Source organism: Neolamprologus brichardi, chromosome 2 (assembly GCF_056152115.1).
Source record: "Neolamprologus brichardi isolate AB-2024 chromosome 2, ASM5615211v1, whole genome shotgun sequence".
In the NCBI taxonomy this organism is placed as follows: Eukaryota; Metazoa; Chordata; class Actinopteri; order Cichliformes; family Cichlidae; genus Neolamprologus; species Neolamprologus brichardi.
In genome coordinates, this window is record NC_142105.1 from 26367841 (window position 1) to 26392489 (window position 24649).

General features: G+C 41.2%; 2 protein-coding genes across 3 annotated transcripts in view; one reads left to right on the plus strand and one right to left on the minus strand.

The window, feature by feature from the left end:
- The first annotated feature begins 91 nt into the window (after nt 1-91).
- On the plus strand, nt 92-20679 carry LOC102786103 (protein NSUN7). Of its 2 annotated transcripts, XM_006781434.3 has the most exons (14): nt 92-419; nt 1501-1881; nt 5554-5694; nt 6927-6985; nt 9361-9488; nt 10089-10241; nt 10895-11078; nt 11824-12058; nt 12523-12666; nt 13121-13222; nt 14369-14504; nt 15168-15291; nt 19491-19755; nt 20133-20679. In XM_006781434.3, exons 2-14 carry the CDS (start codon nt 1530-1532, stop codon nt 20489-20491), a joined length of 2382 nt encoding a protein of 793 aa, XP_006781497.2. In that variant the 5' UTR covers nt 92-419; nt 1501-1529; the 3' UTR covers nt 20492-20679. The 2 variants fall into 2 exon arrangements, with proteins under 2 accessions (XP_006781497.2, XP_006781498.2); XM_006781435.3 differs by lacking the exon at nt 5554-5694 and having other exon boundaries at nt 93-419; nt 20133-20676.
- Nucleotides 20680-20783: 104 nt separating this feature from the next.
- The window catches only part of apbb2a (amyloid beta precursor protein binding family B member 2a), a 37434-nt gene continuing 33568 nt past the window's right edge, over nt 20784-24649 (minus strand). The window contains exons 11-14 of the mRNA XM_087849699.1: nt 23180-23260; nt 22982-23097; nt 22723-22905; nt 20784-22572 (exon numbers count right to left, since the gene is read on the minus strand). Coding sequence (XP_087705825.1) covers nt 22396-22572; nt 22723-22905; nt 22982-23097; nt 23180-23260 — 557 coding nt within the window. The 3' untranslated portion in view covers nt 20784-22395. The remainder of the gene's footprint in view (nt 22573-22722; nt 22906-22981; nt 23098-23179; nt 23261-24649) is intronic.

Below are 24649 nucleotides of genomic sequence, written 5' to 3' on the forward strand. Positions count from 1 at the left end.
GTAAAAATTTAACAAGCCCATATGCTCCAGATAGATGGAGGGCATCCAGCGTTAAGGAGACTCTTGATCCGTGAAGAACGGGGCATTAAAATTAGCATGCTGTTGCCCTGGTGACGGAAGCAAGCTAACCCGAAGCTGCATCGTAATGTTGACGTTTAGAAAGTTTGTTTGTAAGTGGAGACTCTGCGGTGTAGCATTTTTATAAATTACCCATTCAAGGCTGCCGGGGGGCTAGCAGTAAAACCCGAGGAAACCCCTGTTGCTGCTTGGTAAGGGGTCAGGGTTTGTGTGTATGTGTGTGTGTAGCGGGGAGTTGGCAATTAAAACTTGCTGAGCAGCTAGCAGCAGCGCCACTACCGTTAAGCTACCTGCGCAGGAAAATACGGAGAATCTCGGATAACGGGAGGTCTTCTCACAAGGTAACGAATAACAACACGAATTTTTTCACCTCTGCTACTACAGAAAGTGAGGTCTGCTTTGTTAAATCACTGCTGTGGTAAATGGCGAAACAATCATAGCAATTGCACACGTGTTTTGAAAACTGGAAACGTAACGGTGAAACATGATGACAATTACTCCATATTATTTATTGGTTCATTTAGGGTCATTTTATTGATAATCTAATCTGTAATATTTTTTTATTTAAACTGGTTAAAACATTTCTCTTTTTAAGGCTAACTGAAACTATTATAGGTATTTATATATTCTATACATTATTATTGTTACTTAAAAAACTAAAATAAATTAATAAATGTGTTTGTATTGGCTTACAAACTTTGCATTTGGAATTTAATGTTTCCTTCTTACATGTCGTGTTTAACTATTAAATTCAACTAAACGTAATGTCATCAGGGAGAAAAGTTTTAATTGATACACTTGTGAGATCATGCCAATAAATCTTTAGTTTAATCATGTCTTTTATTCTGGCTGTATTGTGGCTTTTATTTACAGATATCCTGTTTCACTTAATTAACCATTATATGTAAAAAAATTAACTTAAAAAAAAGTTTAAGTCGAGTCCATTATATTTATATTGCCCCAAATCAGAAAATCTCTGAGCTTCAAGTTTAAAAGAGTCCAGCTTTGCATAAAGACTTAAGACATAAGACTTAGACACAAATAGAAAAGGATTCTAATCTATTTTCTTATAATAACTAATATAACCATAGTCCAAGAGTGAGTATTTGAGTAGGGTAGGTAAGTCTAATTGCCTAAGGGTAAAAGCTCCTCAGAAATCTTTCTGTATTGGCCGCTGGTACACAGGAGTATCTTCCTGATGGGAGCATGATGTTTTTTATAGTGAAGAATAACTAAAATAAAAAAAATAAAATCAGGGGTGAAAAAGTCACTATAGTTAGTGTTAGCTTCTAAACATAACACCTTAAAATGAATCTCTGGAAGCAACTGGAAACTTGAATAAATCAGAAACAAAAGCAACTAAAAATAAATGCTAATTTTAAAAAAAAGAAACTATGATAACTCTGCACGGCATGCTTTCAGGTGTGCAAGAGAAAACCTGACCTTAGAAGATGGTGAAAAAAAAAAATGCCACAGGGCGTCACAGGTGCCCTTTCACAGACAAGACACAAAAGTCTGTTTCTCACATCGCAAGCAGCAAAGACCTGATCCAGCTGGATGATGAAGCTGAAAGTGACACCTCTGCAGCTCCTCCACAGCCCCACATAACCATTCAAAGCTGGCAGGGCTTCCCAGACAGAGTTTACCTGCTGGCATCAGTAATCTATCAGAATAACCATCTGGAAAAGCCCGCTGCACAACGGTTAGTGAGTTATGGCAAAGAAAGAGGACTCCAGTTACCTGAAGTCAAAGATGAGGAGATGCATCGTGCAGCTTATGAGATGGCCTTCAGCACACTAAAATGTAAGTTGGCAATTAACTGTTAGCTCAGGGTTATTTGTCGAACCTTTATTATTCCTTTTTTTGCCTTTCTCTGCCCGCCTGTCATAAAAACATAAATCAACAACCTCATATGAGGAGCAGGCAAGTAGCTGCCTGATGTTTCCGTTCATAGTTTGTTTTTGCCTTGAGATGATCTTTCACAACACTACAGAAGGGAAAATGTCTTAATAAACATTACTTTCTAGCATCTGATTGTTAGAACCAGACTGGTATTAGATTGTAACGTGGCAGTCTAATTGAGATCATGGGATGAGTCGTTTAAGGGCCTGAAACAGTTAAAGTCTCATTTAACCATTAATAAAATAAGTCACTGTTTGCTGTGGGTGGATAATCAGTCTGTTACCTCAAGTGCAGCACAAAGCATACAATTTTTTTATGATTAAGAAACTGAGATTGTCCTTTGATATAGTATTAAAAGTCATAAAAATCAATAACAAAATACCAAGACTGCATCTTCTCTGGGCCTGTGAAGCTGTGTTGACCCTTGTTAAAAAACAAACAAACAACAAATCGACAGATTAAAGCGATTCCTAATTTTTGATTTATACCTCTTGGCAATGGTCCGTGGTTTGGGTAAATGTGAAGCGACATCAGGAAACGTTTTCATCAGCTCTCATTTTGAATCTTTTCTCTTTCTAGAAATTGCAAGCAAAATTGATTTGATTTCTGGCAAACAAACAGCTTTGGGCAAGTTAATTGACAGGTAGAATTGCATATAGATAGACTGATGAAGGGCGAGTAGAAGAGGGGGAAAAAAATGCTCGAGTGGTCATGGGGGAATTCTGCGTCATGCTACAAATCAATTTGTCCCTTAATCTGTTTGCTGGGACTAGGGTGAGGTCTGGGTGACCGAAGTCACAGGGTGTGTAATCACCATGGCAATAATGCAGAGGAGGCGAGCCAACAGCCAGGGCAGGAAGCCGGCTGGAATCGATTTAACGTGTTTTCAGTGGACGCCGAGGTCAGGTTGCTAGAACGCCCTCATAGCCATGGATGATTTTTTTTCATCTTTTCGCTGTGTGTCCACTGAATCTGGATGAACGTCAGACATATATGTTAAACAGTTAATGCAGATCACCTCAAAAATATCCATCATCACCAGCTCCAGCACCTCATCTGAGTAACTTATATTAGATTTGTAGCTCTAGGTCATCATAGCCTGCTTGCATTACCAGGTGGAACTAGGAAGATTGCTAAGGATAATAGAAGAGAAACTAGCAAAATTTAAAGAAAGGAAGGGTGGCTCAAGACTTCTCCACAACACTCTACATTTTACTTGTTTTTTTTAATCACTCCTTTCTTATTATTTTAAAGATAAATACTGTTATAAGTTTGGACTAGACAAGGCAAGATCATTTAAAGAAGCTGTGGAGCCTCACCTCCTTGTGTTGAGTACTTGAGATAGATCAAGTCATTTTTACAGTAGGTGTGTATGTATATATGACTATTTTGTGTTGCAGAGACATTGCTAGTGACATACTTTAATCATGTATGTATTTAGGATTCCTGTTTGTATTTTTGTGACGTTTGCTGTGTAGATGAAGCGACACACCCTCGAAGCGTCTTAGTTTTTCTTCTTCCTCCTGCAAACACGCCAGCTTTTCATGCAGAATTAGATTTTCTCCTGACACGCAGCACTAGGATGCTGGGAGTCACAACAACACACATGCTTCTTGTAGGGCCATTCAATGACTGATCCAAAACTGAACAAAGGTCAGATGTTAACCTAAAGAAGAAGCGCTTCACCAGCGAAAAACACACAGAGCAAAATGTCAGTGAGTATGAACTGGTATTGATCTTTGTGATTATAACTCTTATCTGTTCTAAACAAAAGGTTCAGTGAGCTCCATGTCGGTGGCGGAAGACACAGACACTCCCTTTCGGGGTGTTGTGAGGAGTGTCGAGCAATGCTAAATGTTATGGGGTTGGTGTTGAGGTTGATCTTTACCCTGGTGTAGAATTGCCATTTCATAAACAAAAGACAAAGCTGTTGGGATTTTCTCCACATCTTCTCCTTCTCTCTCACTTCATTCTCACTCTTTTCTTCTTCTGTGCCGTCTTTTGTCTCTTAAAAAAAACAATTTTCCAGTGTAGCTCTGCTAGATCAGTGACCTAAAGGCAGGTTATGTTTTCAAGGTTTCACATCTTATTCAGTGGTCATGCAGCGTGCTGTCATTGCTTGAGGAATACGCTCGTGTTAAGCTGTGTAAAGTAATTTTTGTGGGAATGTGGTAGAAATTCAGTTGACCTTGTCAGTAGCCATAAAAGCCCTCCCTCCTCCTCTTTTTGCCTCTTTCTACTGGCTGCTCCTCTGAGTATTTCTGTCTCATTGTCCACTGGCCAACTGGGCTGCCAGGCTGTCAAATGACCGAGGCTGCTCTTCTCTCTGTGCAATGAGAAAGGGCCACTCTGTGTGCTATGCTGGACTTGGAGTATGAGACAAATAGAGAAAGATTTGTCTTTTATTTTTTTTGTCCTTGACCACAATCAGGGCAGTTATCACCACTATGCCTCAGCAAATATTAAATTGTCCAGGTGCATAATACGTAAGATAGATTGAGCATTTAGCCCAAAGGTGAATGTATAACTTACTGCAGGTACCTTCAATGGCTGTTCCAATGTTAGATTAATGTGCAATTGGGTGTACTGATGCAGAACACTGTGAGACAAAGACCTGGTGAAGAGGAAAAAGAGACGCCATTCAGGTCTGGCTCTTGTGCTGAGCATTTGTTTGACTACAGTCACCATCAGTCACTGCTCATTGTGTAACCCCTGGATGGAAGCCACACGACACATAACCTCAGTTCTGCATCCTACAGTGCCTCCTGCTGATTGAGGATGCGTCATAAATTATTTGATTTTTTTTTGTTAGACTCATTTCAAGCGACTGTTGCTTGTCAGACTTAAAAGATTTTGCATTATCCCCCAGGTAAAAACCCAGCGTGGCGTCTGCTGTGCAAAGATGTTTCCTGTAAGTGGTTTATAGCAGAATTCCCTCTGTGTTTTGCTCAAATTGCAGTGTGTGATTTATAGCATGTTAAAGACCATGACCTCTGCAGAATCAGGCGTCATGGCCTCTTTAGAGATCTGTTTTGCAGTGTATACTGAGCGGTTATCTCTTAAGAGATTGTCTTTAAGGACTTCTGCGGTAATGGGGACAATTCTAAACCTTATTCACCTGCATCTGCAGTAAATTACACCACCGCTGATGTTGTAGAGTTCTGTTTCCTCAATTAAAGATAAGCTCTATCATGTGAAAACAGTTGTTTGTGTAGCCGCCTGTGTGTGTGTGTTTGTGTACCTGCATGCAGATGCTTGCCTTGCCTTACACTGTATAGGGGTGCCCAGTGTGAATTTGTGATGTTGTGATAAGTTAACAGCAGTATGTGGTTTCCGTGGTGTCTCGGTGGACAGGGTCTGGTTTTAGATCCTATTTGCAGTCTTAGAGGTGTGTCTGTTAGGAATAGAAATCAACCAAAAGGCAAACCACCCTTGTGACAGACAAAATTTCAAAACTGTGGTTTCACACTTGAAGAAACACATGCATCTTATTGACAGCTTTCGCAGTTGTCTGTTTTTTCACTAGACGCACATTCATATTAGAGAAATTATCCTTTTGCCCCATTCACTCAGTGTGCAGAGAGCAAACGCTACCTGCAGAGAAACTTTGGAAGCAGCTGTTCTTTAATCCTAACATGATAGACGGGCAAGTGTTCCTGTCTCTCCATCTCATGCATATCGAAAAGGAGAGCCTGCTGTTCACAGATGGGAATGGTAAGGATAAGCCTGTTTGTTTTTATGTATATTTTAAGAGAAAGAATCCTGTTGGTTAGTGGGGCAGTTGCTGCTTTTATGATATGATACCGTGGATGTGGGGGTGGAAAACCACTATAAACCGAGGAAAGATATCTGATAGCGAGCTCTCACCTTTTAGCAGTTTAAAGTCAGCCCTTTCAGACTTCTGTTACCTTTTTCATAAAGAAGGTCAAGAAGAGTTTCCCTGGACTAAAATGACAGAATTAACTTATTGATTGCACCATAACGGTGTGCAAATAATTTTTATAGGACAGCAAAGTATAGATGAGCAGGTACCTCTGTAATACCCATAATCAGGATGGATTTTTTAAAATCCTTTCTTATTCCTGTTAAAAATTAAATATAATCAGAGATCGTGCAGTCAAAATGAGATGGCTCATTAAGGAATAATTACTATAAAAGCAAAAGTGAGCAAAAGTAGTGTTATGAAAAAAAAAAAATATCCAAGGTCATAAATGTTCCCACACTACCTTGTGTTATCCTTGGTAAAAACGCTTTAGGAGAATTAGACTAAAAATATCATAATGACGTGCATATGGTTAGATATACTTGGGATTATAAATTACTTGGTTACTTGAGGGTTAATTAATGGTGTGAATAAAATGGAAAATTGAATCATACTGGCACATACTAGCCTGGTATGAAAAACACGCTCGCGCTCTATGTTTGGCTTCACTAATTATGTCTCGATCTGACCTTTTCATTATTTTATATGTCATTGGTGTCATTATTCCTCCAATTAAATGGGCTCTCATAGCAAAGACACACTAAGTGAAAGAAAAGAACCAATTGAAGAATCAGATTAGGTCTAATTAAACACCAAATAAGCATTTAATCACGGGAAATTAAACCCCCGATCTAATTGAATTATCTTTTGAAATTAAATTACCATCATTCGGGGTGCCTCTAGGAGCCTCTTTTGTTCTTTGTCTTCATCTCGTTTAGCTCTTTTTTGTGTGTGTTTTCATGTTTTTATCATTAGATGTGGATTCATTAATGGATAGGAGTAATTTCTTGTGCCTCCGTCTCCTCCTCCAAATGGAGGAGTCGGGATTGGTTTCGAGGGATAATTAGACATTGATATAAAAGATGCATTAATATGCATCGTCGTTACTCACTCACAATTAGTTATTGAAATCTCTGTTATTACATATCTATCCTTTTAACCTTGTTTTATTATTCCTGTGCAGATCAAGAACTGCTGGAGGACATGATGATTGACAGCTGCTGTTATCTTACTCAACCAATGGTAAATCATTTCATATAATTTGTCCGTAATTTCTCAGTTTACCTTGTTATCCCTCTGTGTATAGTTTTGCTTACCTTAGTGCTTCCACAAACACTCTCCAGTGTTCATGTCTTGCTGTTTACACTCCACATATTGTTTGTTCTATTCTCTCTGATCTTATAATCAGTAACAGTAATATTGATTTATTGCACTGACATGCTCCTCTCACCAACTCACAAAGCGCCTCGTTTTGTTCATATTCCCTCCTCCAATCAATGACAATGTCTCCCTTTGGAGTAAAAAACATCTAAACGTTACTATTTGGCAGAACATATCTGGCTGTGTATTATCCTTTATTACACCCCATTAATTAGCGATGAAATCAAAACAACCCAGGGGCAGTGAGTTTGTATGTACCATCTGAGTGTATTCTGCACAGTGTGTATGCTGCATCTGTCCTCTAACAAATTTTTATTTTGTTATGATGCTGTGTACTCGTAAAAGAAAGCTTTGTAGCACAGCCGTGAACCTACAGCCTTCTTAAATGAAGAGGTATCCTCTGGAGGAGGCTGGCATGTACTTTTGCCCTACTTTTAACACACCACATAAAAGATTCTGAGCAAAGAGGAGGGCTGCTTAAGCTGTTTTCTCCGACATTCTGGATGGTGATAAAACATGGGCAGAATACAGAGCGACTGCGTGGCTGGTGAAGCAGGTGAAAGAGACGCGAAATGAAAGCGAGAGGCGGTGAATGTGCAAACAGAAAACAGAGCTGTCATAGAGTTTACAGATCGAAGATAGCCAGTGTCTATTTTAGCGAGGGCCTAAGCATACCCGGGCACATTAATACACATGAATATATGTGTTTGCAGTGTAATCCCCACAGGCACACAGATGTACACTTGCATCGTAGCCTTGTGAAATATGGCCCTGGGTGAAATGAATGGCTCTCCCTACGGGATAGTGGCAGGTCGTTACTCTGCATTTCTCTAGCTAGACAATAAAGCCCAGACACAATGAGACAGTCTTTAGAGCTCACTCTCACCTTCTTTTACACTCCTGGCATCTATAAAGTTCAACCTTGGTAGAGAAATAGAGACGGGAGAAAGAGGTGAGCGAATAGACTGCATGTAAAAAAGGGGGTACATGAGGGTATTGGATAGAAAAAAAAAAAAAAAGTAGAACGGAAAAATGAGGGTATACATAGGCTTTGAGCCTAAAGCACATTTGATCACAATGGAGGAGGAAAATGAAGCCTAAATCCCACAGAGGATGGAAGTAACCTGAATAAATTCTAGTCAGGAAGACAGAGAAGGTAGAAAGTGTTTGACATGACAGAGTTCCAATCCACGTGTAAAATGAGGCATATGAAACTTTAATCACAGCTAATGTAGTACATGCATTCGGGATATTTCATCTATAGTTTGTTCGGTTGTGTTATATCAGTAATACACTACTGAATTGAAATTAGCCCTGAAATTAAACAGAGTGAGATGAAGACAGTCTCAAGAGACTAGGATAAGAGTTGCTAAGCAGAGCTGACATGTTTACTGTTTCCCACCATGGGACTCTGTTTCCAGGCAAGCTTAGTGACTGGGAATTTTCCCACACCCAAGTGTTTAACCTTGGTAAAGGACAAGTGGAATTTGAGGTAATGAGGGAAGTCGAGTGAGCTAAAAAGCAAAGCGCCACAACCTGTCTCAGAAATCGACCTTTCAAAAAAAGAAAAGAAAAAAAGAAATTAAAGGCCTCTGTACCGAATAATAAGGACAACCTAATTCCTCCCCTAAAACAGAAACCTTTGTAGCGTTCTAACTTCTCTGCCCATTAGCCCAGTTGTGAGGATGTGGCAAGCTGTTTCTGCAATGGAGCACCATCTGCCACTAATGCGGCTGGTGCCCTCCCACCCTCAGGGGGAGAAAGGTAGGGTTAGAGAGAGGAAAGGACAGGGATATGGAAAGAAGTGGAGAGAGGAAGATAGTGAGTTTAAGGGAGAGCGATAATTGTAGGGGAGCGGTGGAAACATAACTCGGACTTCCTCCTAGTTTTAATTAAGTACCAAACGCTGGGTCATGGCAGGACATCCTTGAGCTACTGTGTGTGTGTCAATTGTGTAAATGAGAAACAGTTCAGTCACTGAATCAATACAGATAAATAGTATCAGTCCACAGTTCTCCTCATTATGTAGCCGAAATAGGGCCATTTAAAAACCACTGAACTACACCGATGCAGGTATAAATTCTGGACATGCAACATATGCTGACTTTTGAGCCGTTACCACTGAATAAAAACAAGGTTGTTCCTCAAGTTATTAAAATGAGAAATATTTCTATTAGGCCTCTGCTCTTGTTCTTGCTTTTAAATGAAACGTGGTGCCTTTTGCTCTTACACTCTAGCCAGACGAACAGATGAGCCTTGTTGCCGTCATGCTCTATGACTTCCAGAACAGGAAGTTCCTCCCTCGGGAATGCAAGGTGGACGAGATCGTACAGGAAGTTAGACATGTGGAGGACTACCTCCTCAGGTGAGGAAAAAAACAAACCAAAAGCACAAGAAAAGCTGAAATCACTGCGAGTGAAATTATTAAAAGACAAACCCAATAAAACATGAGGAATTTTAGATGAAGTATTTAAAATCTACACAGCCTGGCTGGTATTGTCTTCATGTACATCTGCCTGTGTGTGGGTTTGTCATCACGTGTTTTCTGTATTTGTTCTGGGTTTGTTTTTTTTTGTTTTTTTTTTTTAAAAAATCTGTTTCATTGTCTTTAGAGAGATTTTGTAAAAGCAAACCCCAAAACAAATCATGATAGCTCTGCAACTGTGCAAAACACAGTGACAAAACTTTACAGAGATAAAAAAAAAAAAGTAAATTTGGCAGATGGAAGTAGTCCAACCCATGAGTACTGAGCAAGGGGAGTCAGAAGAAAGGAGGCCAAGAGCTCACTGGTTACCATTCACACATTCTTTTTTAATCTGTAATGTATTTGTAACTTTCCATGTAAGGTATCTGGTGGATAAACATAAAAAATGTTCAAAGTTCAAAGAGAAATCTGTCCTGTGTGCTGTCATCACAAGGATGCCCCTAGTGTTTTTTTTTTTGTTGTTGTTTGTCTTGTGTGCAGGTTTAAAACCAAACTGGCTGCCTCTCTGGCCCGCTGCAGGATCAAACATGATCTCTTGTCCATTGAGTGTATCCTGCCAGAGAGTGTGAAGAAGAAGCAGCAGAGGTCGAGCAAACTTCCACTTTACGCATGGGTCAACACGCTGAAGAGCAGGTCAGCTGAGCATGCTGAGAGTACACGCTCACCTTCCCAAAAGCAGATAGCACGCACTTACACATTTACACCTGTACATAAACACAGACGTGCACTGTAAGCATACCCAGGATGTGTCCACACGCACCTGCATTTACACAGACCTTTAACTTTGGGTGCTATCCAGTGTTTTATGGGCCAGGTACCCGGCTGACATCCAATTAAATGCTCGCCCTACACACTGTGTGTGTGTGCGCTAATGTGTGTTCTTGCCTGGGCCTGACAGCCTGATTCAGTTAGGTGTAAATCCTGCTGCTGTAGACAGATTCAATCAGCAGCAACCCTCAGTGAGCTCTGGGACTGTAAAGGTCACCTGTTGGGACTAATGGTGTGTATGTACATGTGCACGTGTTTGTATGTGTATGTATGTATGTGTGTGTCTTAATGGCTTTTATAGCCCATATTACTATTAAAGACTCTTAAAAGGCCAAATAGCAACTCTGACACTCTAACACTATTATTATCGAATAATGAGAGATAATAATAATGAGAGGAGAGAGCCTTCCTCTTTCTGCTACCTGTGACCTTCGTCTTTTATCCCTTCTCTTGGGCTTCCGCTAATCTGCTCTCTCCTCTCTCTTCGCCTTATCGCTCCTCTCTTCTTTTACTTCCAGTCTTGATGAGATCCAGGGCGTCCTGAAGAGCGCAGGTTTCTCTCAGGTCAAATCGATTGGGCAGTTGGAGGGCCAGAGCTTCTGCCAGGATCCCCACTGTGGGGATATACTGGTCTTCCCTGCACAGCTGAAAGCTCAGCTGTACTCCACCAAGCTGCTCAGCGATCACAAACTCATCATCCAGGTACTAGGTGCACTGAGAGACGAGGTTTCTGACAACATCAGCCTCCTCTCTGAAGACTCTAATATAGCTGTGGAATCTCTTTAGCTCCATCAGTCTTCTGTGATATTTATGATTTCACTTTGATAATGGACTTTCTCAAATTGATTGTAAGACTGAAATCGCTTATGCCAAGAAAGATTAGTTTGCCCAGATTCAAATATTTCACATCACTTCCACTCAGATGGCTGTGCTTCACTTTGAGCCATAAAGAATTATCCTGTTTGGGAGGATTGGACAGTTTAATCATTTAATTTCTGCTCCATAAAAGTCAAGCTGCCACATAAACTGTGAACAGTACACAGCACCACAACACAAGTAAATCAGATTTTTGTGGCCAGATTCAATCAAATATTCACTGCCTCTCCCTAATTAATCATCTCTCCTTTATATTTGTTCACTGACTCTCCATCACTCTTTCCATTTTCTGTTTTTCTGCTTTTTCTCCTCCTTGGTTTGCCTCATAGCATTGCTGCAACAAATGGCCTGTATTTATATAGCGCTTTTTACTAGTCCCTAAGGACCCCAAAGCGCTTTACATATCCAGTCATCCACCCATTCACACACACATTCACACACTGGTGATGGCAAGCTACATTGTAGCCACAGCCACCCTGGGGCGCACTAACAGAGGCGAGGCTGCCGGACACTGGCGCCACCCGGCCCTCTGACCACCACAAACTAATACTTCCACTCCCTGTGCCTGTAGGATAAGTCATGCAGCTTGGGCCCAAATGCTGTGTGCTCCCTGCTACACGAGGAAGGAGATGTTCTCATGGTGGGATCCTTCTCCGGCCTCACTGTCTCCCACACTGCTGCCCTAATTGCAGAAAAGTATAAAGCCAACAGCATCAATTGGCCCAGCGTCTACGTTTGTGTCAACAACTGCACAGATGCTCAAAGGGAGGAGCTGGAGCTCACTGTCTCTGCAATGGGCTGCAACAGTAAGAGAAAACAGATGTATGTCCTTGAGTGGGCTGCCAGTATCGGTTTGTGTTTGTGTTGGAGACAAAAGAGGCGACAGAAGAAGATGGAACAAAAGAAAGCACCTGCCTGTTAACTGTCTTTGTCTTTAAATGAAGTGAAAACTTGATATAGACCAACAAAGACTGGGCGAGTTCTAGTGAGAAAAATGGATGTTGCTGTCAGCAAAAATCCTAGGGACTCATATAAACTCAGTGTACTTTAAACCAGGTTATTTTGCTGATAGTGGCTGCCACCTCAGCTAGTCATTAGAGAAATAAAAATGGGGAAGGAACAAAGTTGACATTTTTATGATTGCAAACGACGCCTTCAGGCACAGAATTTTTCTATAAAGAAATATAGTGGGACATCATAGATTTAAGCACGGAGAACATGTGCATGCCTGGTGCTGGTTATCATTATACTGTCTGTGTCTGGCGCTCAGATGTGAGACTGATACTGGAGGAATTCCAATCTTTGCACACCGGTGACAAGCGACTTCAAAGAGTGCGCGTTATCCTGTTGACCCCGAAGTGTTCTGTGTCTGCAGTTAGCAACCCAGTTGATTTCATACTACAAGAAAATGGAGGTAACGATTTAAGCACTGAGCCATACACTGTGGGCTTATTTACTATACTGATATAGACCTGGGAACATACAGTGGGTTAATGTGCACAAAACAAGATGTTGTTCACACTGGATATACTGTAGGATGTGATATATCAAGCTTACATTGTTTAAATGCAAATTATTGCTATTGCAATTCCTGTGCAGTTGTTGCAGTTGCATTCATAAAAATTAAAAAACAAAAGCATGTCCTTAATGTTTTTATGCAACAGCTTCTAGTGAAAAAGCTCCAAACTAGCCTTAATATTAAAAATTGAACATTTTCACCCTGAACAAATATCTGATGGAAGTCATTCTTTGTGGCATAACAACGAGCGGATAACATACTTACTTAAAGATGCTTTTATACCCACTCAAAGACAACAGTTAATAAAGTAAAGATTATTCTCTTCTGAAGCTCCTCTTTGTTTTTTCAGACACAGACCTGCTGCAGGACCTGTCCCAAGGCTCCATAGCCCAAAGCAAACTGGAATCCCTGGTAGAACAGCAGAGGAAGGATATTGATCATGCCTTGATGTGTGAGCGTACAACCACCCGCTCTCGTGCGCGCACCACATAATCTGAGTTTCAAGCATGCAGCCTCTCTGACACGATGTTGCTTACACTTCCTAATTATCTAATCTCCTATGCCATTAGGCTGAAGTCTGCAGTGTTCCTTGGAGATTCTCTGAGTTTTAATTAAGGACACTAATGTTACACTGTGCTGGTCATTCGCTGTCTTCTGCAGCAGTCTTTACATATTTCAAAGTGTTTCGGTGTCCCGCTTTGTGTTGTATAAATTGTCTGGAGGTGATCGTGATAGAAGTATTCTGTTTTATGCCGATGCTACTCTTTTAATCTGCTGTCAGTGTGTTTTTGCTCAGATGTATTCTACTGTATATATTTATATGCTGCATTTTCCTCTGTTCAGCAGATCTGTATCAGCGAGTTATGCTCATTAGCTTCAATCCATCTTGTTTTGTTCAGGGGATCCTTCTGTCTCTGCTCTGGGATGTGTTCATTGAGCAGGTGGAGTCTGTAGGTTGGGGGAAATGTAAACTAGCTTCTCTAATTAAGCAGCTATTGATCAGCCCTTGTCTGTGGTTTTGCCAGTGTAGATGCTTTCTAATAGGACTAGTAATTAATGGCGGGTATGTATCGAATGCCGTGGTTCAGTTGTGTCGATGGTCTCATTTCAGTGTCTCACACACACAGACACACACACCTCCAAAGCCTTTTGTGTCTGTTGTGAAGCATCTAATTGCAGGACATTTGAATGACATTTTGGCCTGGTTCTAATCTTTTTGTCTCCGTTTCGCCTCTCTCCAACTTATATTTCACATTTGATTGGAGCCGATTTGCCACATCTGAGCAGGTTTGCTTCTTTATCAGCCGAGTGTTAATTATTTCTGTCTGGCAATAATTAGCGAGCAAGAAAGAAATCAAAGCTCAAATGAAGGGAGTCAGACTGCCAGCAGCCAAACAAATCTTCAAGCCAGTCGCAGTTAAATAAAATGAGCAATGTACATGCATAAGCAGCGCGAAGAAATTACTATTCAAGAGCATATTTCTTCAAAGCGAGCAGTTGATGAGGAGGACGGCTCAGCTTGAATAATCAAATGTAATTGTTGTAAATAGGGATGAAGGGACGCTTTTTAACTAAATGTGTGTGTTTTTGTGTATAGTCCCCAAAGTTTTGGCAGTAGTGTACTCCACGTGCTCGTCATACCCAGAGGAAAATGCGGACGTGGTTAGAAAAGCGTTGGAGCAAGCCCAGGCCCGTGCAGACCAGGAGGGGGAACCAAAACAAGCAAAGTTCAGGTCAGCCTCACTCTCTGCACCCCGGTGTGCTTTCTGCTTCTGTCTCCATCATTGCCTTTCTTTGTCTGTTTGCATTGCTGTCTGTCAGCTTTGCAAGTTGTTTGTCTGCTTACCTTTAGACAGGCTTCTGTCAAAGCCTCAGCATACCTCAGACAGGAACAGAAGGAAATTCGGTGAAAATATAATCAAAGGTGCTATTTCATGTCTTTAAATGCTGCGTAAAGGCCACGGAAGAAACGATTTTCAGTCAGCTCGCCTTCCTGCTTTTTTTTTCCAGGATTCATTTCTTTGTTTGTGGGGGTTAAGAGTTAAAGTCTGGTTGAAGTTTTTCAGTCCTGTTGACTTGAATGCATCAAGGCTGAATCCGCTCTGCAGCAAGCTGGCCTGGTGTGCTGGCAGTGCCTTAGGCTAGCGTAAATAAAACAAAGGTAGTATTTCTGGTAGGGATCATACTGGTTTTACCCAGATATCTACTCCTGTGTGCGATGTTTGTGGATTTCAAATAACAAAGTAATAAAAAAATATAATTATAAAATGTTTATGTCAGTAATCAGAAAAAAAAATCTTCAGCTGTTATTCCAATGTGTTTTCTTAATGTCACTGGTTATGTTTTTTAAACTGTATTTTCCTGTTTTTCTGTGTATGTGTGTGTGTTTCATTCAGGCCAAGCCCTTCCCCTTTCATGTCCTCTGAGTATCCAAAGGCCATGGATGAAACAGACAGTTTCTTCATGCTGGAGCCAACAGAGCACACCAATGGCTCCTTTCTGGCTGTTCTTACCAGAGTGGTAAGCATCACTTTAGCAGATGAGCAAAGGAATTCTCTAATAAACCACAATATACGCACCCTTGTTAGTAACTACATTACTTAACCTGAGAATATACTGATGTACAACAGGACCTCAGTTTTAATAATGTGTTAAGGAGAGTTGTGACCACACAAAATTAATGTACATGTCCACAGAAAACACTTCTCATCACAGAGCAGCGCAGCTCCTATTGCTCCTTCATGAAGCCAGTATGAAATCTTACTAAGCTGCTGTTTCCTTGTTGATGTCTGAGTGCTGCAACCACACTGCAAAAAGCCGCATCTGTCTTCGCATGCAGAGTCAACACTTTGTAATGTTAGCTACATTTTGCTTCTTACATGGGATCAGTGATAACTAAGCTCTGTGAAAATGAAATTCCTCCAGGCCACTGCTGCTGCTACTTTTAGGCAGTGCAGCAAAAGAGATAAGTACAGGCAAATTTAGCTCATTTACAGTACTGTGTAAATGTCTTGAGTGACCCGTCGTGTCTTTATATTTTGTTTCCAAGGAGTCAAACTTTTTTGAGGAGTAAATCTGGCAGTTTAATGGTTTTTGGTTCAAATCAATGACCATAGAAGGTCAGGAGGCTCTGTCACAATTTGGGGCTGCATTTCACCCGGTGGTGTTGGGGATCTTGTCAAAATTGATGTAAGTATTAATACAGTAAAGTAAAGTCAGATTTCGATCCACTATGCAATACCATATTGAAAGAATCTGATTGGCAACAGCTTCATTTCTCAGCAAACACACACATTTTAACAGGGAAGGGAAGAAAAGTCACCAACATCCAAAGAAACGCTTTGGATGTCTTTCAAGAAGCCTGAGAACTATACCTTAAGTCTACCTAAAGAAATTAAAGAAAGCTGCCTAAAAGAGCTCAGACTGAAAGAATGAAGGTGGTAAATTGACTGGTTCTTATGTAGTGCTTTTCTGCTCTAACTGAGCACTCAAAGCACATTATTCCAACATTCCACAATCACCCATTCACACAAGCACTTTTTTTTCTATGCTTAAGCAACTTGGTGTTAGTGTAGTGTCTTGCCCAAGGATATTTGGCATGTTGACTGGAGCAGGCAGGGATTGAACTGCCAACCATTTGATTAGTAGTACTGCTCTGCCTCCTGTGCTACAGCTACCCCAATTATTGGCTCTGAAGTGCGTTAAAAAAACATCTATTTTTGCCTTATATACTCTATTTTCTTTGTACATGTTTCAATTACTTACTGCAGCCTTTTCTAATTTTACTAGCAAACCATAAAGAAACAAGGAATGGCTCGAGACTTTTGCACAGCACCGTTAAAATGATAAACTGTTTAAAAATAAAAGCATTCTGCATTCACAGATGAATCAATAATGATAAAAGGAGATGCATGGTGTGGTAAATGTCACTCTGCCATTTATGACTGTCTCAGTATCGTGTAATGGACTTTAAATGTCTAAGTATTAACACATACTTGGCTGTATTCCCAATACGCCACTAAAACACACAGATGAATGTTTTCTCATTCAGGGTTAATATAAGAAACAGTAGAGAAATGGGAACAGTAAAAAGAGGAAATTATAGTTTCCTACAATCTCTACACATATTTCTCATTTTCCTAGCAAACTATAGAGACATGAAGGGTGTCTCAATACTTTTGCACAATACTGTAGCATCCGTCACTGGCAAGCTGTCTGGTTTCAAGTGACAGATAAGTTCCATCATTAGTCCTGGACCTGACTGTGTGCCTCGCCGGTATGATACTAGGGTGTCATGCTGCTGACTTTTGTAAGACCCGCTGACAGTTTATTCAGCCTTCAAAATGAAAATGCTGTGTACCGACAGAGGTTGTGTGTGTGTGTATGGTTTTCACAAGCACAGACAGAATAGATTGGGTGATCCTTTATTTATGTCTGCAGAGAAAATATCTTGTTCCTCTTCCCCTGAGTCAGTCGGCTCTCTCATAGATAAACACAGACAACGGTGAAATAAGTTTAATTGGCGAAGCTTATTAGTGTGGGGAATTGTGATGAAGTAGATACACTGAGCTGGCTGCAGTCTGTCAAAAACAAGCAACTACCGGGAAACTGAAGCATGAACCATTTGAGTTGTTATGATATTTGGAGAGAAGGCAGGCGGTGCACAGGGACAAAGCAGCAGAAGCTGAGATTGGGTGAAAAGGAGGATCACAGTGTGTGACGGGCACTTGGTGAGACCCTTGAGCAAAGGGAAAAAGAACGGGTGGAAGGAGGTCACGGTGCTAGAGGAAATGAGAATGTTGGGTCACAGATGCAGGCGTCTTTTCCTGGTTTACTTGGCATCTAGACCGAAGGTGTGACACGTAGGTGAAGAAAGAGAACATTGCCGAAACACAAACGCGTAAGTCTGAACATGAGAGGCCAAAGTCAGTTTGAGAGCAAGTTGTTAAGAGTCAAATCTTGGGTTTTGCAGCCCAGAGGAGAAGAAAAAAAGGGCAGAGAGAGGGATTTAGTTTTGTTGCTGTAATGTGTTTGAGAGCAAGCTTTGATAATTTTGGGACTTTTCTGTGAACACTGGTAATTGGGATGCACTCTGTCTCTCTCCAATTCTTTTGTGGTTTCTAGTCACAGGCTTTGATTGCTTAATAAAGACTCTCCCTCAAACGCATCTGCTCTCCAATCCACTTTAATTTTCTTCTCTTTGCCTGTTCTCCCTGTCTTCCTCGCCCTCGTTTATTTGTGTAGGTGTCTCTTTAGAGAGAGTCTGTCCAAACTGGCTGCAGGTGCGCTGTGTTGCACTGGATCTTCAGGGTTGTTTTGGTAAAGGTGCATCAGCAATTCTCATCAAGTGTTTGTGACCGTTCTTCCCCACATCCTCATAATTCACAATATAGACCACCCCTCCCCATTACCGCCACAACATTATGAAATCTGCTTTCATGCTTTTGATGCCAGCGTGAGGTTATTAAGCCATCTTACCCCCACCGGGTGTGACGGAGCTCTCCCGCACCGTTTCCCTCTGACCATCCATCATGTTTTATACCTCCACAGATAGGAATGAAAAGATAATCAAAGTGCTGTAATGGTGCCTCAAACATGATTTTTTTCTCTCCATACCTGCAATAAACTCAGCTAATCAAAAGTTATTGTGGCACACTGAAAAGCGTCATAAAAATAGCAATTATATAAGTGTTTGAATGCTGTCTGGCATATATTGCCTGTTGTAGTGGTGCCCACTGAAGTTCTTTATGAGCGGGAACAGCTGGGGACAATAAAGATATTCAAGTGATGCGTTTCTGGCCTAATTTCCTGAGAAAGCGACGCACATCACAGGTGGACCTTTATCTAAAAAAACAAAGTGCTGCTGCTGACCGATTAATTTGGACAGTATTAATGAGAGATCCAATGCCCTCCAACATTGTCTTTAGCTGTTGACGAGATTCATTTCAGACGTAAATGTTAACAAAAGAGTGAGTTCAAATCCAGGAACTGCTGTGGCAGCTGAGTTTGGCAGAGAGTAGACGGAAGCGAGAGATTTACAGAGTATGGCGTAGTTGGTTAGTGGAGATGGAGTAAGTGAGATTTACAGAGGTGAAGGGGAAGAAAAGGAAGCGAGGGAGAGAATCTGTTGAATAATTCAGCGCCCCCTCCGTCTGTATGAGTTAACGTCAGTGAAGTTCAGGGCGTCCACCAAAGACTGCATTACTGAGGTGCTTCTAAAACCATGTTTACCTGCCTAGAGTGCATCGAAGCACACGGCGTCACACAGGTGCAAGATTCCCACCTTGACACAGTGTGCATGCACACATACAGAGAAATGATGTAGACTTATGGACGGCTTGTACAAACGCCTAAATGCATTTGCATTAAAGCACAGGCAAACGCTCAAAAACTAAATACACACAGGGCTGCATGTCCCTGTAGTGTGCACTGTGCTTGTGAATAATTCAGGCATTGAGGAGAGCAGTGGGCTGCTGCTGAGACAGCAGGTGACCCTGCAGCCAGCAGCAAGGACATGGTGGCTTCCTTTCCTTTCTCCCTTTTCTCTCCCCTCATCTCCAAAAATTTGTTTTTTGAATAAACATTAAATACAGTTAAAATGTACCATTCAGTGCACTTCCCCTTCCATGCTAATCACTTAAAAGAACAATGTCCATTAACAAATCTTCATGAAACGCTGCATTTTTCATGTCCCTATTCTTTTTTTCAATTCTCTAAAGCCTGAGCCAGTAGTCAAAGAGACACCAGACGAAGTAATCGCCAGGGCAAATGCAAAAGGCATACTGGACAAACTGGGCTCCAACCACCTTACTAGAAAAGAACACCACGAAAACGGCAGCAGGATGAAAAAAGCAGCCAGTGTTCGCACTTCCCAGTCCCAGCTCTCTGTCAGCATTCAGCTCAAGCATCATCAGACCAAGAGGAGTGACAGCGCTGTGCTCTGTGGACATCAGGATTTTACTAACATGAAGCAGTCTTCACAAGGTGGGTGTGCACCCAACAGTCAAATAACTCAAGTCAGCTGAATGTGCGGTGGAGAGAAAGACAGATACCACTCTCATGTGCCCATTAAAACTAAGCTAATGACATCTAAGTTGGAATAAAATGTGGAAATGAGGGCAGAGCTTGCCTACATCTCTAAAAAAGAAAAGAAATAGGCTGTGGATAATTAAGTGTCACTGATTGGTTGCATCATCTATATTTAGTAATTTTTTTTCAAGCTGGGATTTATAGATGTTGTGTACCAGTAGTAATGTTTAGTTTGGTTGGAAGGAGTTCAGCCTTTTCTCCTTAGCCTCCTACACTTTATTTCAAAATGATAAATTCCTTTTTTGTCCCATCTTATTGTTTTTATCCTTTAGAAAAACCCAAATCACTGCGCTTGCAAGCCACAAAGGGCACCACATCAAGCTCGTTCTCTTACTCCAGACCAGAATGCAACAGCTCCTCCTGTTCCTCCTCCAAACTAGAAAAAAGCAGCTTACACACTGCTCCTGTCACCACCACTCTGCGTTATTCTTCTTCTTCCGCCGCTCCTGCGGTCCCAGCGGCCCGCTCACGTGGACCTCAAAAGGAGGTGCTGAAACCTGTGCTCTTCGTCCTGCCTCCCGTTCACTTCCCCAACTTTTTTCCACCCCAGCACAGCCGATTCAGATTCAGCCCCAGCCTCAGCTGCAAGTGGGCTGACACAAACACAAAGAAGAGCATAAAGAAGAGCTAGCCTTTGTATCAAATGTCTAATGAAATAAAGCTAGCAGTGCCTAAAAACCTGCACGAGAAGTTCTGCGTTGTTAATGAACTGCTTCATGACACACAGCATGTGAATGTTGTCTAACCCTAAACGTTATTACTTATCGTAATGTCAGTGTAATTGTGTGCCATAAAGAACAACCTTGCCACAGTCAAGTTAGACTGTATATATCTATATTGCTGTGCCGTGTCCTTTCAATGTCAGTACATGATGAAGGCCTATATTTCTGCACTTCTACTGACCTGAACAATTAAAAAGGACATTTTTTTTTTCTTTTGGTAATGCATTTATTGTCACAACAGCTTACATTTACATGGTGTGGAGATGGGTGAAGAGCAGAAATGAAATGATTTATAGCATCTCTCTAGTTTGTTTAGTGTGGTTTTCATTTAGATCAGACTGCATTCACAGAGTTCACACTGAGTGCAGGTGGTGGCCCCGGGCCAAAGGAGCGCCGTTAAAAACTTTTGACAGCAGTGACAGCTGACACTCTCTCTCTCTCTCTCTCTCTTTTTTTTTTTTTTTTTTTTACTGCTATGAGTGCATATTTGTGTGTGTGAATATTTGTTTGTGAGTGGGAGGACACTGGCTGGATTTACTGAATTTCTCCTCAGCTTATGGCACAAATCTGATCTTTTTTGGTGTCCAGCAACATGAACACGCTTCACATCTGCCAAGTCGAGCGGAGCTTCTTGCTTCTACATACATTTTAGGTATATGTGGTAAAGTTTCCTGAGGAATTTAAGTTGAAAAGAAGCAATGTTACATTCCTTTTCGATAATGTATGCAGGAAAAAAACTACAATCTTAACTGATTTTTAGCACATTGAAAACTTTCTTTTGCTGATGGACCCATTCGTTAAAACTCATTAAAATACAATCCTTATTTGTGTGTTGTAAATTAGGCAGAAAGCAAGCTTTTAATTATGTTTGGTAAAAGGCCGGATTATTTTTATTATTTTCTTTTTGTGCCAGTGTGTAAATCCAGTTATGGTCAAGTGGAAATGAATTGTGCTGATAGCATCTATTTTTCTTTTTTTTTGGTCTTCCCAAATCATCAAGATAAAACAAACCCCATCAAGAAAACATGCAAAATCAAACTCCGCTTCTGTCTCATTATTTTAGTCACCAAAATCTTATGTCACTCTAATATCCACAAGCTTTATACCCTAAATTGTCTCTTCCCCCATACAATCATTTACATATGCTCGATTATTACAATCACTTCATTCGTCGTTAAAGGAGATGGTAAGTTTTTGCCTTTTTCTTTCTTTTTTTTTTTTTTGGAAGTTTCTCATTCATCGAAACTATTGAAACATTTTTATGCCATTTGGTGGGCAGCTGCCAGCTGCAGGATCTTGGTGCTTTTCTCATTCATCTGTCAGATATCCGTGACCACAGTCCTGGGAGGCTACAGCAGCTCATCCAGTTGAGTTCAGAAGGAGACAGAAGTGGAAAGAAAAATCGGCGAGGGCTTCCGTTACTAGTCTGTAAATAGAAATGTGATTTTTGTTTTCATCTTCTCGGTAATCCCGTATCCTGTCTGTATGATGCGCGATCGAGTAATCCATCTGTCTCAGAAATCCACATACAGGAGGAATTATGTTCCACGTGGACAAAGTAGCGTCAAAGTTCAACAGTTGACGCCAGCTTTTCCCTTCTTTCACACAAAACAGGTGAATTTTCTTTTTTCTTTTTTTTTTTAAATCGTCAGGCATTTTCAAGAATGGTTTTTCTTTCCTTTAATCTGTGTTGATGTTTGTTATACTGTATGTACATCGTTGGTTACCATGGCTGGTACTGATTAAGTGCTATTGTGGCGAAAGTGTGAGTGGCTTCCAGGCTGGGGAGGGGTGCAGTGGTCAGAGGTGACGGTCATTGCTGGGGGAGTTCTGATGGCTGTTTCTTGGGTTTCAGAGTGTCTATGAGAGACTGGACGCCGCGTTTCACGCTAGTGGTCACCCGCCGGGTCACTGAGTCTGCGGACGGCGAGGAGGAAGAGCCAGCACGCTGGGAGGGCGGCCGTGCTACCAGGCACTTCTGGTACCGAAGCTGAGAAGGAGAAGGGAAAGGTTTTTGTGAGTAAGTGTTGGAAATATTCCAACCAATGTCAAAAGTGCTAAACAAAGAAGAAAAAAAATGTGAAACTAGCTGCAATAAAATCCAACACATACACTTTTACACTTCAGTTTTAGTGCTTACCACACAAGCTGCCTGGACAGCCTCGGATACACTGCCTGCATTGGGTTCACACCAGAACACGTGACACTGGAAATGCTGGCTTCCAGTGTCCATAATGAAGGCAAATGAATGAATATCCCGTCCCACGCCCATGAAGGACAGAAAACGGACACGACACTCCACCAGTGCCTCCTCTTCCTCCTCCTGCGCAGTCATGAAAGAGGACAGTTAGACTTTGCTCTCTGCCTGACAAGTACATTCACAACAAATATTCCCTCGCCTTTTCTTTGATGACTGCCACCGTGGTATCAGCGATGCTCAGTATGACAGGAGTCCAGTCCTCTTTGCCTGTAGAGGACACGAGGCTGTCTATGGCGCCATTTATGATGTCCATACCTGGTGACATAACACAGGAGAGTCTCAGTTCAGGATCTAAGAATCTACTACACGAGGTCTTCCAGTGTGGGTTTGAGTTTACCTATAGGTCGAGACACAGACGTCATCCCCAAATAGTGCACATGAAACTTTTGCACCAACTCGGTCTTTGGCATGGGAAACTCTGCAGAGAGAAACACAAATTTTAACATTCACACACACACACAGATTGCCCCCAAGAGATTTAATCACATGACAACATCTAAAGCAAATTTTCAAAAGAGTAGTCCACACACGATAATTGGCTTAAAGTGCAGAAATAAACAAACACTGCTGAATATTTTAATATACTGGGGCACTGTTCACATGATTAGAGCACAAAAAACACAGAAGCATGTAAGCTTAAGAGAGCTGGAGTGGTTTCCCTATGAAAACACAGCTTTGCCTGCTTATATGATCGCCTTTAGGCAGAAAATAGTGTTGTACGCAAAGTTGTTGTATCACCTGCATCTCAGTTGGCACAAATGTTTGCATCATCTATCTAATAATGTGTGTAATTAGCTTTAAAAGTTATGGAAAACTCTTTGACTGTCAGGGGTTTAAATTTGTACACACAGAGGCTTTAATGTGCAGTACTGTACAAAAGTCTTGAGACAGCCCTCATTCCTTTATATTTTGCCAGGAAAAAGGAAAATATTTGAAAACATACATGAAAGTACAGTATAACAGGCAAAAACAGACTCTGTACAATACTAACTGGCTTAAAAGTCAATATTTGGTAAGAGCACCTTTATATTTCTACACAGTCTGAATTCTCTTTGGGAAGATTCCTTCTAATTTCTGTAAGTAGTCTTCAGAAATAATTATCCAGGCTTTTTAAAGCAGCGGTCCCCAACCTTTTTTGCGCCATGGACCGGTTTATGCCCGACAATATTTTCACGGACAGGCCTTTAAGGTGTCGCGGATAAATACAACAAAATAAAACCAGTACCAGTACCGAAAAAAAGAAGATTTATTCAGAACACACGTGAAAAGACCCAGGAAAACAGAGTTAACGATAAAAACGAGAACAAAATAACACTGAAAACCAATAAAAACCCTGAAAACCATACATTTCACACCTGAGCCTCAACTCTCGCGGCCCGGTACCAAACGACTCACGGACCGGTACCGGTCCGAGGCCCGGGGGTTGGGGACCGCTGTTTTAAAGGACATTCAAAGCTCTTCTTAGGATTTTGGCTGCCTTTTGTTCTGTTCTCTATCAAGGTGCTCCCACACTGATGATCTGGGGAAGCAACTCCATGACTGATAATGCTCATTGTGTGTTTTCCAGTTATGCCTTTACTGCAATGATAGTGTGCTTTTATCATTATCGTGCTAAAAAATTATGCCATTGTCAGAGACTTTCCACATAGTATTGCATGATCAATAATCTGACGATACTACTCATACGTTCAGAATTGCATCAGATCTCCAAGAGGAGCTCCAACATTTATGGATAAAATAGCCTGCATTGTGTTTTACACAGTCCTGTGTCATGTCTTTGTTAGATATTTCGCTTAATGAGATGATT